Raw genomic sequence first — 16,694 nt, forward strand, 5'->3', positions numbered from 1 at the left:
ATATGTTAAAAATTCTTATTTTGGGCTAATATAGTAAAAGTGATATAACCACTGGGGCCAAAAACGTAATTTACTCCATGAAAAAATATATGCTTTTCCTACAAAAATTTTATACACACCACAGCTTATCAAATTTGTTCACAAGAATTAGAGATGTTCAAAGATATATAACCTTATCAAACTCTAAATACTAGGATTTACTCTAAAAACCCTATTATACCATATTGAATGCAATATCATATGGAAAATATCATACTTCACAGGCTTAATATGCCATAGAAAATGATGTTGTACCTTCTTAACTCTTTGATACATCACTAGATATCTCCTTTTCGATATCGAAAGAAGAATGTTCTTCAAATTTGGAATATCCTTCTCCTGGATAAAGACCGCGAACGACTCCCAATTCAAGATCTCAAAGAAAAGTGGGACGAAATTGTCGGATATAATTACAGGAACACATTCGAAAAAAATGGCCTCCACCACTCTAGGACTATTAACTTCGTAACCTTTAGCACATATACAATATTTGCTACTCTTCATGTAGTTAGCATAGCTCATCTTGTTTTCAGATTTTTGAAGCTTTCTAAAGATTTTCATGTCAGGGTCTTTGTTTTCCCAGTGTTGCAAGAGAATTGACCTCGCTTCACCGTGCATTCGGCCTGCGAAGAAAGCAAGAATCGGACGTCGAGATGGGGGTCTTCCTCCAAGTCCACGCAACGGGTTTTCAGATGAATGGACGAATGTTTCAGGGAGAGGTACGTCTTTTCCTAGCTCAAAATGTTCTTTAACATCAGAATTGCATAAAGCCCTTATGCAACTATCCATAGATCTCCTTGTTTCGTATGTAGCCTGAATAAAATTATAGTTTTCAACCTATTACAATGTGTATAAATTGCTGTAAAATAAGAAATGTATTTAAACACTTTTTTTTAATATATATAGATGATGCATTATAAAATTACAATAGGAAGCAACAAAAATTTGTTTTTATTTCTAGGTGTTTTGTAAAATTATAAGCAACTCGTTTTGATTTTTAGGGAGTCCGCTGGTCAAAGGAGCTCATGTTTTTTAGTTTTGCCATCTCAACATATTCAAGGAGTTCGTGGTATCCAAGGAGTCCGCTTACCACGTGACAGTCTAGTTCCAGATTTTTTTAGAGTCAGATATACCAGATATACCTGGGTAGCGAACTCCCTAGAAACCAAACGTTTCCAAAATCTCCTAAAATTACTTTTCATTTTTACTTGAATACCAAGAAATCTAAAAAGAGTTAAATGCCATTTTAGTCACCGTGGTTTGGGTCATTTTGCCAGTTTAGTCCAAAGGTTTGAAACGTTGCTATTTTAGTCCGAATAGTTTTAAACGTTGTCATTTCAGTCCACTAGTTTAACTTCATCCAATTTTTCTGTTAATAAGAAGGGGAATTCGGTCATTTTATATGGCCGAATTGCCCTTCTAGTTAGCAGAATTACATAAAAAATGACCGAATTGTCCTTCTAGTTAACAAAAAAAATAGATGAAGTTAACCCAGGGGACTAAAATGGTAAAGTTTGAAAATATTTGGACTAAAATGATAACGTTTCAACCTTTGGATTAAACTGGCAAAATAACCCAAACCACAGGGACTAAAATGTCATCTTACTCAATCTAAAAGATACTTTTATTTGGCTGATCATAGCAGTGATGGTTAAAAAACCTCATATTTAACTAACAACCATATATAGAATGTTGTGAGGTAACAAGATGAAAGTTGTTATTCGAGTTTAATTTATAAGATAGCATTTAACAGCCAAATTTCCATATATGTTTAGAACATGTAGGCTTACCCAATCATGGCAAGCAACAAGAAAATGATCAGACCCGTCTGTTCTATTCCAAAAATTATATCTCGTTGTGATGCGATGAACGTAGTTCTTCAAGTATTGTATCAGGTTCTTTTTACTATGAGAGCCGGGGACATATAGTTGTAATTGCAATACTCGAGAGCTAAAAGGAATGTAAAACAGATGGGCTTTTTCGGGGTTACTAGTAACAAAATGTTTGCTTTCTTTGATATTCTTCATGAACCATCCCTCGGATGCATAAACTCCTGTTAGCATAGCCTCCGGCTGGTGGAATATCGGTTTATCTCCTTCTTTGTATATGTAAACCTTAAGAGTCTTTTCCATTAATTCGTAGCTTCTGCATTATGTCCATGAATGTCAGATTAAATTTAATCTTTAGACATATACTTGTTAGTGTAGCAAGATATGACATTGATGACTTGAACAAGGGCGTAGCTTTCAAGGGGCCGGGAGGGGCGCCCGCCCCCCCAAACTTTTCACTCGGTAGTGTTATATATGTATGTTTCGTGTAGAATTTTTAGGTATATATACGTTTTCGACCCCCCGGTTTTATAAAAAAAACATTTACTTATATAGAATTTTTAGTTTCGGTGACTTCCGACCCCTAGTGGAAATTTTCAAGATTCGCCACACTGAACTTGAACAAGATAAAAAAGGGATTCTATTCACTTTCTTTGTTCGATGATACGAAGCTGAGCCAAAAGCTATCTTGGGCTAAGAGTGGAATTACAAGACCGATAAGAAGTGGACCAAATGGTCTTGACCAGCCGGATAATGCCTCAAACATCCATAGATGGTTTGGCCTAGCTGTCTGACCCAAATTCCATCATTTCGGGCTCTAGTTACATCACCGAAGATTTTTCCCCACATTTTGGAATTTCCAGTCACATTCTATTTCTGGTGTAAAACGCGTAAATTTTTTTTTTAAATGACCTCTCCGCTGTCTCTACCAACCAAGTGGGCTAGCCCCACATTAGCCGTAAATAATTGATTGCCTTAAATAACGTATTTTAATTAGTATAAAGTAAAAGGGACTATGATATAATGTTTTGTTTTCTTATTCAGTAATACAGTATTTTCTTTTGAGAAATCTCTTTGTTATCTTTTTGTGCTTTTCTCTCTACCTCATTCAATCAAGAGTTAACTGTCATTTTCGTTCTTGTGGTTTGTTCACTTTTGTCATTTTAATTAGGCCAATTTTAAAAAATGCATCAGTTTCCTCCCTGGCATATTGGAAACGTGTCACTTCAGTCCAAAAAAATTAAAACTCAGTTAAGTCAGACAGGTTAAATAAAGGGTATTATTGTCAATTCATATATTTTTATTTTCACCTTATCTTATGAATTGACAATAATACCCTTCATTTAACATGTCTGACTTAACTGGGTTTTGATTTTTGGACTGAAGTGGCACGTTTCCAGTATGTCAGGGAGGAAACCGGTGCATTTTTTTTTTAAATTGGCCTGGAATGGCAAAAGTGAACAAAACACAGAGCCGAAAATGGCAGTTAAGTCTTCAATCAATTTGTTTTCTGTTATTGTGTGTTTGTGTGATTCTTAATCATATTGCTATTTCTCTTAACATAACATAAAGTCAAGTCTTATTTACCTCTTAAACCTTGAAATGTTATGATAAAGATGATAAAGCGTGTGATCATCGTCATAGACCGGAGCATTCTCAATCAGCACTTTTGCATCTAGTAACTCTTGATCAACTGTTGAAGACCATCTCGGTTTCTACAAGATAATAGTAGTTATGTTAACTAAACAATAAAAACAATCTCATTGTTTTCACAAGAACAGTTATGAAACTCGCATACCATTGAACTAACCGAAGCACGATTATGTTGCAATACATCATGCATCTCTGCGATTGTCACTATGTCCACAAAAGGCCTCTTACCACTCTTTATCACCGGTGGAACCTTGTTCACAGATGAGTTATTTGCCAACACAAAAGAGTCTTCCGCTAACGAAGCAGCTGATTGAAATGTGTTGTTATCAAACGACATTGAGGGAGATCTTACGGTAGTACTATTAGCGTCGACTGTCATTGGTAGCGCTAAAGAAGCCAGTGAACTTCGCGGCACTTGATGGCTACGGGTAGAAAATAAGGAAAATGTTACACCACCATATAGAAAATCAAACAACTGCATCATTATAACAACTATCACAACCCAAACTAATCTGTTGGGTTTAAATATATGTTGAGTTTGATGACCCATTGATGTGAAGTAACTAAAGCTAATGAACTTCCACTTGCATAGGGGGTAAAGTTCTTTGAATATACAAGAAATGTAAAATAAATTTGAGTATATATTGAAGATTGAAAATGTATTATTTTATGGGAAATATAGTTGAAGTTTTGGGGGTTTGATCGAGGTTTTATGGTAGACGTGTTAATAGGGAAGAGGTAATGTATATTTTATTGTTAACTAGTAGATGCCCCGCCCGCGTTGCGGGGCGAGGGCCGAATAATTCTCAACCAATTAAAAAAAGACTATTATAATTTTTCTAGGAAAAAAAACGATGATAAGACCGTAGTAAACCAATTAAAAAAAAGTTTATAGTTTTGGTAAAAAAAACAAAACAACGGGAAAAATGTAATTTTTAACTGAGGGCCAAATCATAAATTTAATTCGGGGATAAATTGCAAAGTAAATGGACAAACGGGGGAGTGCGAGGAAGTTGCCGGCACGACTGTAACTTTACACTGGGGGCAAAATTGTAATGTCACCAGGAAAGCAAACAAAAACGATGGGGAAAATGTAAACTTAAGTTGAGGGTAAAATCGTAACTTGGCTGTGATAAAAAAAGCTAATGGCAAAAGTATAAATTTATACGGGGCAAAATCGTAATTTTGAACCGATGGCAAAATTGGTTTTTTTAGCCAGGAGCAAAAGCGTATTTTTTTTAAGTGGGGGCAAAAACATAACTTTGGACTGATGGCAAAATGGTAAAATTTATGAGATAAAAACTAATGGCAGAACTGTAAACTGAAACGGGTCAAAATCTTAATTTTTTACCGGGGCAAAATTGAAATATTTAGCTGAGAGCATAAGCGTAAATTTATTTTTAAGCGGGGGCGAAAACATAATTTTTAACTGATGGCAAAATCGTAATTTTAAAGAGGAATAAAATCGTAAATTTGTTGGACCAATATGGGAGTGCCAGACACCTGCCTGGCACTGTTAGAGCTGCCGCCCTTTTTGCCCAATCGAAGGGCCTCACTATTCAAGTCTGACCTTAGCCTCTTGTGATTGTAGTAGTTTAAATTTGATTGGAAAATGATGCAAGATCCTTTATATACGCTAACTATGGAAAAAATTGCAACTTGGCTTTTACTTGTTTTGTAGGGTTTTTAATATTAACTAGGCAAGTAGCAATATCATTAGACATTAGTAATTAAATTGGGTCCTAATCATTTTATATTGTTGAGATTTATTTGAGATCGAATGGATTTATTTACTATATGTTTATTTGCATACTAATCAACTATTAAATGCATTGCTATTGTTATAAAATTGATTACAGTTAGCTATTTTTGTATTTTATAGGTATTAAGGGATCAGTGGTGGAACTAGACTTGTCATAACTCAAAAATTGGTGGATGCTAAATGTTTAGTTTATTTGAGTGGAATATTTAGTATTTTATGTAGTTTTATTTTATTTGATTTCCTTATAGGAGTAGGTTATTTGTTCTCCAAGGGGTTATTAAGTATAAATAGAGATCATATGTTAATGGTTTACGTACAATCAATTTTAATCGTTCATGGCTTTATAGGTCCTGAGTTCGATTCCCACAAGGGGGTTTTCTCATATTTATTGGGTTTCCCCTAAATTGGTGTATAGACATTATGCCTAGTGGAGATGGATATGATCGAGTGGTTTCACTAGTGGCACGATGATACTCCAGTGGTCTGTCAATGATCCAAATTTTGCCGTTCAAAAAAAAAAAAAATCAATTTTAATCAAGGAGTTTTTTCTTGTTAAATCCATTATTTGATTAAGTTGAATAAGGCCTAGTTTCCAACATTAATAGATGACGATCTGACGAGCTGAAACGATGTGATTAACTAATTCGAAGATAATCTGTTTATCCTCGTATTGGTTCTATTCATCATTAGAAACCCCACTTAATTTCCTTATTAAAAATCTTAGGACTATATACCAATGTACAAATGGTGGGCTGCAATTAAATGATGTTTGGGGTGTTGGTTGGTTAGCAAATAGCAACACAAAACCGAAAAAGAAAAAAAAAAACAACTAAGGAGTATAAGAGTTAATTATGTTAACTGCTATTCAAATGGGTTATAAGTTAATTAGTTGTAATTAAGTTGGCCCAAACCTTGTTGGATATGATAAAGTCAAATTATGGGTGTAAACACACCTCAAAATACTCTAAATCAAAATTGGATTGTCAAATTGAAAGTTAATTACCTAGCTATGCGCTTTTAGTTATGTATGTTGATAATGTTAGTTTATTGGTGATAACATTTATGAAATAATTATCAAAGTACCTTGAGCTTTTATTCTAGCTTTACAAAAGACCAACTACACCATGTTCAAACGGTGTAACTTATTACAATATCATAATTAGATTCAAAAGTAGGGATGAGCATATGCCACCGAATACCGATCCCATATCGATCCCGTACCGATCCCGATCCTGATCGGTATCCCGATCGGTATCCACTTTTTGGCGTTTTCAGTATCGGTACGGTACGGTATCGGTATTATACCGATACCGACCCTCAAAATACGGTATAATACCGATACCGTACCGTACTCATACCTAACCGACATGTTTTGGTATCGGTATCGGTACCTAGTTTGGGTGAAATTCGGGATCGGTATTAGGCGGTATCGGTATCGGTTCGGTATCGGATACCGATATGCTCATCCCTATTCAAAAGCACTAAATGCTAGCAAACGAAACATCTTTCTTAGTAGACGGGATCAACTTGATAAACTCCGCCGCAGCTTTGACAGAATTGTTAGCGGCAAGGGTGATGAATGTATCCGCCTCATTGGAGTGTTCACCGCCACCCGCTAAGTCAGAAAGTGCTCTAATCACAATGAATGGCACCCTTTGTTGGTATGAAATGAGAGCCACCGCGGCACTTTCCATCTCCACGGGGCTAATGTTGAACTTGTCATAGATGAAGGTTCTATAGGCGGCGTTGTCTAGGTATATGCTAGCACTTGTTCCTCGTTCTACCGTAGTAACCTTTGGTGGGGTAGATAAGCATGTTGTTGTGTTCAAGCATCCTTCTAATGTCAACGACTATATATGGTTTATGTTGCCATAAAAGTGTGTTAGTATCTTTTAAATCAACTTTTAAACCGTCATTATTTAAATTTTAGGGGCTGTTTGTTTACCTCTTAATGAGGTTTTTAATAGTTCAGACCTCTTATTGGTTCAGACTGTTTGTTTCACGAGTAGATGTCTGAATGGTTCAGACGTTTGCCTCTGAATGGTTAACCATTATACAGAGTTTGAATGGTTAAGACCTCTAATCAGAATTGGTTAGACATTTGCCTCTGAATGGGTAAACATTATAAAGGCTCTTAATGGTTCAGACCTCGACCTCTTACTGATTCAGCACTTAACCATTCAGATGTTGCCAAACAGCCCCTTAATCATTTAAAATCTAAAATTAGGGTTTAACTACCTCTAGAGTTTTAGCTAGAGTGAAATAACTAGAGTCAACAGGTACCCAAAATGCGTGTTGTCTCTCCTCCGGTGTTCCATCAACCGGAAAAATTTCCTCCGGTTGATACCAAATGTTGTTCAATAAGTTATCAGATTCTAAATCGGTTGAATAATTTGCAATGTTTAGATAACCGATATCTCGTGTGTAGTCTCCACTGTCTTCAAGGGGTAATGTGTCATCTGGACCATTTCCATATCTCTACAATATATAACATATATTTTCCAACATGCAAATTAGATAAGTTTATTATAATCTTAATTTACTATCAATAATAATAATAATAATAATAATAATAATAATAATTATTATTATTAAAAGAAAGATTTAGGTACCATGTGGTTATTTCAAGTCAAATTCAATATATAAGACGGATTTACATCGAGATAGTTGATAATCGCACATTTTGTAAGTTACCTGCCAACTCCAAAGAGCAGAATGAGACCAATATTGAGGAATGGCAACATCTCCAATATTAAGTGAAGGGTTTGCATTTCCAGCAATTCCATAATGTACAACTCCTTCTATGTCAAACAAACTCAACAATAATTGTGTTGTAACTCCTGCATTAAGCTATTGTACATGCATGCAATTAAATATAATTAAAACCTTCATTTTGAGGTTTTTACTCTACACATTTGGTTTTTTATTGCATAACTTGTCGCTATCTCAATCACTGAATTCAAACTTTCACTTTCTTGACAGCTTTACCATAGCTCTCATAAAAATATAAACAAATAAATTTCCTATCTAATTAGCTAGCAAGAGAATAATAAATTTGTAACGAGTTACATGCGAGAAAATAACTATAGTGTTTAGTACTCTTTGAGAAAAACTCAAGGCATTTCTTTTGCGAGACGTGATAGTCCAAAATATAATAACTTAGAAAACGTTATCTCTATATATACGTACCATGCCTAAACCGGTCATAACCAAAACGACTTGTTTTTCACCAATTGATCCAAACCGAAATCTCCTTCCTACAAAAACAATACCAAATCAAATTAACAACAAACATGTTGTATGAAAAGAAGCATCAACGTTTTATCAATCGAGGCATAAGTTAAGTATGACATCATAATTCAACTTTTTCACAAGTTGACTAATTACTAAACTTGACAAGTAAGTTTTGTAATATTGAGGGTTTGGATTGAAGGGACTAGGGTGTTGGTGTTAGGTTACTAAACTTGACAAGAAAGTTTTGTAATATTGAGGTTGTGAATTTTTGATAACACGAACCTACATAAAATATGTAGGTATGCGTTTAGTCTAAACTAGTCGTATTCATATAACATGGCAGGTTCGCGGACTAACATGTTTAACCCATCTCTTATTTTTGTTTTATTTTACAGGATATTGGATTTTAATAAACTCAACTTTCATCAATTGGCCAATAACACTCCCAGCTTTCGATTTGTACACCAGCACTCCCAACTTTCAACTTATTAGCCGATAACACTCCTTAACTAACTGAACCCTAACCCAGTTAGTTTTTGCTGATGTGGCATCTGATGTGGCCCTTTTTGTTGACGTGGCGCATGACATGGCAACAGATGTGGCATTTTTTGATGATATGGCAGCTTATGTGGCAACTAACATGACATTTTTGATGATGTGGCAGCTGACATCAGCTAACTAGGTTAGGGTTCGGTTAGTTAGGGAGTGTTATTGGCCAACAAGTTGAAAGTTGAGAGTCCTGGTGTACAAATTGAAAGTTGGATGTGTTATCGGCCAATTGGTGAAAGTTGGGGCTATTTAAATCCAGTAATGTTTATGTAATAACTTAAACTATTTGTGTATTTATTAAGATAATAATATGAAACAAAGTAAATAAGCTATATTTTCACGTTAAGTGGGCTGTGTTTGTGTCAATTTGCGAATACACTTGTTGTGAACGGGTCATGTTTTGACACGATTTTCAGGATTGTAATGTGCAAACTTTTTGGTTTGTGTCGGAAACGACCTGCCAACCCACAAACACGACCCCTTGAACAACCCCCCTATATATACTCCAATACACAACCATCCATACCTTACCTTTTACAATTCATAGGAGCTACACAACCATCTATACCTTACCTTTTACAATTCATAGGAAACCTTGTAGCAAGTCAATCATAAGTGTTTATTCACTAACGTTCATCTTTTTAAAACTATATACATACCTCCAACATCGATGACGAGTTTACTAGACTTGTATTCGGGATAATTGAGAAGAGGATTCATTTCAAATAGGTTAGGGATCACAATGCCTATATATGGCCCCTTTCGATTAACCTTATCGATCAATCTTTTGGTTCCTCCAGTCACTTCACCATTGGCTTCTTGTGGCAACAAAACTATAAGCAAAACTGAAACTAAAAAGAGAAAGATATTAACGTTTCTCATCTTGCTACAGATGGATAAATGAGGACTTTGTACCTCAGGGATGAGACTGAATTGGATTTATAGAGTTTAATAAGTTGTGTGTGTGTGTGTAGATGATAAAAAAAGGAGGGGGTTCCTTCTATTAATATTTAATAATATTACACATGTTTGTTTAATGAATTATCAATCCATAAATGCATATTACGTGATACGACATATGATAAAAAAAAGGTTTAGTCTAATCGAAAATTATGGTAGAATTATTAATCAACCTAATTGAATGATCTAAACATCAATTCGCTTAAAGCAACTAGAATATGGATGATACGCGTGGGGTAATACAAATACTCTAGTGTCGATCATATACGCTTGTTCATCGAAAAATTTCATCGTTTAGTAGGTCGTCCAACAAACTAGCTAAGGTTGGAGAAAGCAATATATGATTTTAGGCATAGAAGATCAACTTAATTTGACTTTATGGCAGATTGCCATCGAAGGACTTTTTAGCGAGGAAAATACGAACAAATAAAATGTTATACTTTACCTAGGATTTTATAAAAAATGGAAAAGAAAGTTACTATAATAGAACGATATCTAGGATTTTATGAAAAATGGAAAAGAAAGTTACTAATAGAACGAAAGAAGAATTAGAGAAAAGAAAGTTTCTTTTACTACTGATCAATTTTATGTCACAAATCCTTAAAAATAGTCATGCATCATATGATAGTTTGTTTTTACCAGTTTTATTTAAATTAAATCCAAAAGCACATAAATATTCAAAACTAAATCACACATAAAAAGGTCCATAATTGAGAAATTTTTTTATAATTTTCATAAAAATGAATAGATCTTTTTAGTTATCTATATAACCTTAAATATGAAAGTGTAAGAACCATGACACTACGTCTTTCATACCCTTTTAAAATAAGATAGATAACCGTTGTCAACATATTTTATTCACTTTTCGTTAGCTGAATGTCTTTCACATCTTTCACATTAAGTGCAAACAAACGTAAGTGGTTCCAGTTATGATTATCAAAGTATAAAAAGTTGCATACTAGCTAGTTGCTGATGAGATAACCCTAGCCGACAAGATTAGCACAAACGACGATGATGAAGTTTGCTTAATTATATTTTTCACATTCGATAATCAGAGCCTTATCATCTAAAACATAAGACACAACTTACATATATAATGTTTTAGTAATCTTTATTTTGTTATTTGTGAGTTCTGGATATGTTTTAAAAAATAAGAAATGTGTGTGGTTGAAAATGTAATAAAGAATCTTGAATTGATTAATTTTAAAACCAATGAGAAACGTGTGTGGTTTAAAAATGTAATAAAGTTCATTTGAATTTCATTTATAAATTAGCAATTTCATAAGTTTTGCTAAAGATATTATGATCATTTATAGGTGGTCAAACATTTGAATATATTACCGACTAAAATGACAAATTATCCATTATCCAATATATTAAAAAATAAAGGCAATGAAAAGTAGAGGAGGACATTTATGTAATAAACAGCTGGATTAGGATCAAATACAAAGAATCCTAATTGTAAGAAAGATTTATAGAGTGACAAGTGTCCAATAACCTAAAAAAACCCACTACACAAAAAAAAAACCCACTACAAAAAAAAAAAAAAAAAAAAAATTTGCCGAGGGGGTGGGGGTTTAGGTTTTCGGGTGGTGGTGGGTGTTTAGGTTTTTTTAGATTTTTTTTTTTTTTTTGGGTTTTTGTAGGTGGGGGAGGGGGGTGGGTTTTTTGGGGTTTTTTTTTGTGAGGTATAATTTTTTTTTTCCGGGGGGAGGGTTTAGGTTTTTGGGTGGGGGGGTAGGTTTTTGGGTGGTGGTGGGGTAGGGTGGGGGTGGGTGTTTAGGTTTTTGGTGGTGATGTAGTGGGTTTAGTTTTAGGTTATTGAACACTTGTCACTCTATAAATTCTTCTTACACTTCAAACAATTAGAAGCCTTTTGTAGAATAATTTGACCCATAAACAGCTAGCCCCTTCTCCTTTCTTCAAAACATAACCCTTAATCCAAATCCACGTGAAAGACACACACAGAGGGGAGAAGAGATGGGAGACAGACGGAGAAGTCTCGGTTTCGACACGGTGGCCGCGCCGATCATGGCTCTCCGGTGTCGACATCACAGCCGGGTCCGCCGTACATGGTGGTGGGGTTATGTCGGTTCTCCGGCGTCGGCGGTGGTTCCAGGGTTTCCGGTCACCGCAACGGCGGCCAGCAGCTGTAAGTGGTTGCTAGGTTGTCGGTTGCTGTTTCTGTCGACATCAGCAGAACTCGATGACTTCAAGAAGCTCCGGCGAAACACCTAGGGTTCAGGTCCTATTCCGGCGAAGTTCCATCAAGAAGGATTAAACCCCTCTACTTTCCGATTATACAACCCGAACCAGGTGTCTGTTGCTTCAATCTTTATGTTTCAACCATGTTGGTGGGTAACAGCTAAATCTTCGTAGCTAAGGCATGAATTTGATAACCTTCTTATCTGCGCCCCTCTGGCCTTTGAGCCTTTTAAAAAGATAAACTTTATGTTAGGGTTTTTGTTCTATCTGCCAGATATTACATAGGGTGTATAATCGCTTATGGTTTTGGATTATGATGTCTGTAGTAGCCAATTGAACTCACATTTTGATGATAAGTGTTACTTTAGTTTATTTTCTAAGTTGTTTGTCACCAAAATTTTTGTGTTCAGAGATGATACAAGCATTTATTTTTATCGGTTAGGGTACGGCATTTGTGGAATAATGCTGGAAAATAATCATGCGCTCATTATTATGATGATGCTGGTCTTTGATATAGTGGAATTGATGGGTTTCACACTTTTAATTAGGTTATGACATAAAATCGGTTAACTTCTTTGTTTCTTAATCATTTCCACTATGAATAGTGTTTTTTTGCCACGTGGCAATACCTTATTGGTTGCATTCTTCCCTTTTACCCGATGTTGTTATTGTATAAATAGGTTTCGTTATGGTACTTGATGTGTTTGGGGCTTTGGCTTAGTGATTTGTTGGTTTTGTGGTGATAACTTTGACGTTGGTTCGAATCTTCACAGCCACCTTTTTCTCTACGTTGCTTCTTCCGCTTTTGAAAGCATAATGACCGCCATCTACCCTTTTTGGGAGTCGCTGGAGGTAACATCGCTCAAGTCAACAAACTCAGGTATGATTTCTGATTCATGGTTGGGTATAACTAGACCTGGCAATTCTGACCCAAACTAATATATTTGGGTCTTTTCTAAATTCCATTGGGTCAGTTTTGGCTTCCTTTTAGTGATTAGCGGGTCCAGTTGGGTCATCCCATAAACTTTCAAATGTTCTTACGGGTCAGCTGGGTTTGGGTTGTAAAAAAACGGGTTGAACGGGTTATAATAAAAAAGAGGCGGGTTAAAGTTTCTAGGGTTTTCTTTAAACGACTACGACAGAGATAGAAGGGACAATTCGTGTCCTTGATTCGTTAATCACCTAGAAGCATTCATAGTTTGTGATTCGTATTCGTGATTCGTTCTAGGGTTTTTGAAGTTGGTTGGTTCTGTGAATTTGTTGGGGGATTCGGTAAGTTCGTTTTAATTTCTTACTCTTATCAATGCAAATCAGATTGTTGAAATTAGTCAGCTTTATGATGTTTAGAATGTTATGAAATTGATTATATAGTGTTTGTTTATATAATTTTAGCTGATTTGTTGAGGAAATTGAAGAATGGATTCATGTTCGGTTTATAACTTTGGATCATTGTATTAGGTTTTGTTGTTAATCGACTGTGTTTGTGTGAAGATTTGTAATTAATCAGTAGAGACATTATGTAATTGTTGTGGATTTTAGGTCTGTGTAAAGAGTTTATTAGTTTTATGTTTCATTAACTACTGTTGTTGATGTTGTTATTAGTTTTCTGTTTCATTATGTAATTGTTTTGATGCTTTAATAGTTGAATATGGTTATACCTTACATTTGGATAATTAGAAGAGGAATTGCTACTTTTTGTTGTGTGCATCGGAATGCCAGTGTGTAGTGGTTTATATTAAAATTTATAATTATAATGGCAATTTAGGAAGATTCATAATGCAGATTATGAATCATTTTACCCATCTAAAAGAGTTTTATATTTAGAAACTGTAAGGTAGCAATTTTCTAATTCAAAACTGAAAATTTGATGTCTCTATTGTGATACACTAATATAGAGTTTAAGTAGTCATTGATTTTGTGTTTAAACTATTGATAGCCACATTTAGTTTTGGCCTACATTAAGACTTTTCTTATGGGATTTACAAGAAAACCTTTTTATTTTTGAATTGATCCGTTCCGACCTGAACCCGTATTGACCCGGCATGCCACCCGACTCAACCCACCCGTTTTGCCAGGTGTAGTATTAAATGCAATTTCATGGTGTTCTTATCAGTTCTGATTAGAGTCACATAGCCTACCCGGACCCGTTTCAACTAGAACCGACCCGGACACATTTTAACTGGACAAAATTGCCCCTTGATGTACAATCTCTTCTTTAAGAAAATCATCTTTTAACCAAACCGACCCGACCCGACTCGAAACCCGTTCTAACCCAGACCCGTTTTAACCCTAACCCGAACCCGTCCTGACCCGAACCAGCTCCGACCCGACCCGAACCTGTTTTGACCCGAACCTAAACAACCCTTATTTTAATTGACCCGTTCCAACCCGAACCCGTTCCGACCCAAACCCGCCTTGACCCATGACCCGACCCAACCCGATCCGTTTGCCAGGTCTAGGTATAACTGAGGGTAATTGGTTATTAGGGGTTTGATATTTGAATGATTGTGTCGACTACAGGTCGCCAATTGGCTTCTTTCCGATTTAACCACCACCCTCATCAGATGAACTGATCAAGGCTTGCATGTCTCAGATCTGTGTAGATCGGTAGCCACCCTCGACAACTTAGGTAACTCTGACAACAGGTTTTCCATCCTCTTTTTATTGATGCTTGACGTGATCAAAAAACAGGTAATATAATATCATCTAATAGTCCATTTGATTATGTTGAAGGTTCGTTTTGATTCAACAATACTAGGTGTGTAAACTGGAGATCAAATCAATCGACTAAGCTCTTATATTTTTCGTTTCCATTGCAATTTTAGGATAATATAAAAACCTTGTGGCAGTGATAATTCTGGAATTGCGTGATCTGATACTCAATACCTGATTATGAATATTGATGTTTCAGAACTACGCATCAAAGAAATTAAAGGACTTCCATGCTGCCTAATCCAAGGAAAACGGCTTCGCGCGATTCTTTATCCGGAGAAGACCCAACACCTTGACTTCATCAATAACACAAGCGTGAATCCCCTTCTTTTTATTGAAGATAGCATTTTTCCTGGCTCTCCAAATAGCCCAGCAAGTAATTATCATACCTAAATGCACCAATATGTATAGTTCAGTTTTACTTTGTATTTTTATAGAACCCATCTGTATAGTTCGGTTTTACTTTGTAAATTAAACATTGCTATGGTTGTGAGAAATAAAACTGACTCTCTTGCGCAACGCGCGTTGGCAATAATCCTATTTAACTATAAAAATGTAAGGAGTTAATTACGTTTTTCGTTCATGTGGTTTGTCAAAAATAACTATTTCAGTCTATGTAGTCATTTCAAGTAAACTAACAAAATAACTGGATGGTGCTAGTAAAGATGGACTGTAATAGTTACGAAAGTGAAACCATAGGTACTGTTTTGCCAATTTTTAAACTAAGGAATTGAAATAATGATTTTTAAGGGGAGTGGGGTGGTCACTAGTGATAGAATTCCATCACTCACAAGCATCCAATCAACTCCTGCCATGTCATCAGCCACTATTCTATCACTCACAAGCATTTTTGTAATGGCGGTGGTCACCAGTGATAGAATTCTATCACTCACAATTTTTTTTAATTTTTATTTTAAAATTAGAAATTAACAATAAAACACTAAAATTATAAATTGCATTAAAATTAAAACATACTAGTTCAATTTAACATACTAGAAATATTTTAGGCTACAATTTAAAAAAAAATACTAAAAAAACTCTACTCCTCGTCCGACTCATGAAACTCCAAACCTAAAGAACTTACTAGTTCGATTAAATCGTATCTCAACTGAAAGTGAGTTTCTTCATCACGCAATTCTTGTTGGATATTTTGTGGAACTTGAACTTGTGTAGGGGGATCCGGCACCCAATCCGGAGATATTGCGCATCCGTCTTCTTTGATTATCATATTGTGCAATATGATACATGCATATACTATGCTATGTATTGCTTTCTTGTTCATCGCACGAACCAGTCGGTGTAGTATACCCCATCTACCCTTTAAAACACCAAAAGCCCTCTCAACATCTTTTCTTGCCGATTCTTGCAATTTTTTGAACACGATTTCTTTAGCCTCGACAGGAAATGAGGGAGCTTTCACAAAAACAGACTATGATAGGTAGATACCATCCACAAGAAAAAAGCCTCGTCTGTAATATCGTCCGTTAACATAGAATGGAGAGGAAGGTGCGGTACCATCCATTACGGTTTGAAACAACGGCGACGTGTGCAACACATTGATGTCGTTGTTTGAATCTGGAACACCGAAATATAAATGCCAAATCCATAAATCATTCGACGCCACCGCTTCTAGTATGATGGTTGGTCTTTTGATGTCACCCCTAACATACGCCCCTCGCAACTCTCTTGGACAATTTTTCCACTCGATATGTGTACAATCGATGCTACCGAGCATCCCTGGAAAATGCCAT

General features: G+C 35.6%; 2 protein-coding genes and 1 long non-coding RNA gene across 4 annotated transcripts; 1 reads left to right on the top strand and 2 right to left on the bottom strand.

The window, feature by feature from the left end:
• Positions 1 to 90: 90 nt before the first annotated feature.
• On the bottom strand, positions 91 to 4,193 carry LOC110933799 (probable glycosyltransferase At3g07620). Its single transcript, XM_022177006.2, has 4 exons — positions 3,667 to 4,193; positions 3,456 to 3,583; positions 1,830 to 2,184; positions 91 to 852 (listed from the first exon to the last, which is right to left on the bottom strand). The coding sequence occupies exons 1-4, from the start codon at positions 4,069 to 4,071 to the stop codon at positions 184 to 186; spliced, it is 1,557 nt and encodes a 518-aa protein (XP_022032698.1). The 5' UTR covers positions 4,072 to 4,193; the 3' UTR covers positions 91 to 183.
• Positions 4,194 to 6,347: 2,154 nt separating this feature from the next.
• Positions 6,348 to 10,033, bottom strand: LOC110883486 (bark storage protein A). Of its 2 annotated transcripts, none has more exons than XM_035976111.1 (6): positions 9,726 to 10,029; positions 8,473 to 8,540; positions 7,978 to 8,133; positions 7,522 to 7,761; positions 6,763 to 7,133; positions 6,348 to 6,455 (listed from the first exon to the last, which is right to left on the bottom strand). In XM_035976111.1, the coding sequence occupies exons 1-5, from the start codon at positions 9,946 to 9,948 to the stop codon at positions 6,765 to 6,767; spliced, it is 1,056 nt and encodes a 351-aa protein (XP_035832004.1). In that variant the 5' UTR covers positions 9,949 to 10,029; the 3' UTR covers positions 6,348 to 6,455; positions 6,763 to 6,764. The 2 variants fall into 2 exon arrangements, with proteins under 2 accessions (XP_035832004.1, XP_021986918.1); XM_022131226.2 differs by lacking the exon at positions 6,348 to 6,455 and having other exon boundaries at positions 6,650 to 7,133; positions 9,726 to 9,917; positions 9,982 to 10,033.
• A 1,870-nt stretch (positions 10,034 to 11,903) lies between these two features.
• Positions 11,904 to 15,478, top strand: LOC110883473. Its single transcript, XR_002560483.2, has 3 exons — positions 11,904 to 13,111; positions 14,752 to 14,860; positions 15,143 to 15,478. It is a non-coding gene; the product is annotated as an uncharacterized LOC110883473 (long non-coding RNA).
• The last annotated feature ends 1,216 nt before the right edge of the window (positions 15,479 to 16,694 follow it).

Source organism: Helianthus annuus, chromosome 1 (assembly GCF_002127325.2).
Source record: "Helianthus annuus cultivar XRQ/B chromosome 1, HanXRQr2.0-SUNRISE, whole genome shotgun sequence".
In the NCBI taxonomy this organism is placed as follows: domain Eukaryota; kingdom Viridiplantae; phylum Streptophyta; class Magnoliopsida; order Asterales; family Asteraceae; genus Helianthus; species Helianthus annuus.

What these genes read in the sequence shown, in the direction of transcription:
- LOC110933799 (XM_022177006.2), bottom strand. Translation starts at nt 4,071, where the DNA reads ATGGGTCATCAAACTCAACATATATTTAAACCCAACAGATTAGTTTGG. An exon ending in GTGCTTCGGTTAGTTCAATG is followed by an intron (nt 3,584 to 3,666) that starts GTATGCGAGTTT and finishes ATTATCTTGTAG; the next exon opens with AAACCGAGATGGTCTTCAAC. An exon ending in TTGTTGCTTGCCATGATTGG is followed by an intron (nt 853 to 1,829) that starts GTAAGCCTACAT and finishes AATTTTATTCAG; the next exon opens with GCTACATACGAAACAAGGAG.
- LOC110883486 (XM_035976111.1), bottom strand. Translation starts at nt 9,948, where the DNA reads ATGAGAAACGTTAATATCTTTCTCTTTTTAGTTTCAGTTTTGCTTATA. An exon ending in ACTCGTCATCGATGTTGGAG is followed by an intron (nt 8,541 to 9,725) that starts GTATGTATATAG and finishes TTGTTTTTGTAG; the next exon opens with GAAGGAGATTTCGGTTTGGA. An exon ending in TTATGACCGGTTTAGGCATG is followed by an intron (nt 8,134 to 8,472) that starts GTACGTATATAT and finishes CATGTACAATAG; the next exon opens with CTTAATGCAGGAGTTACAAC.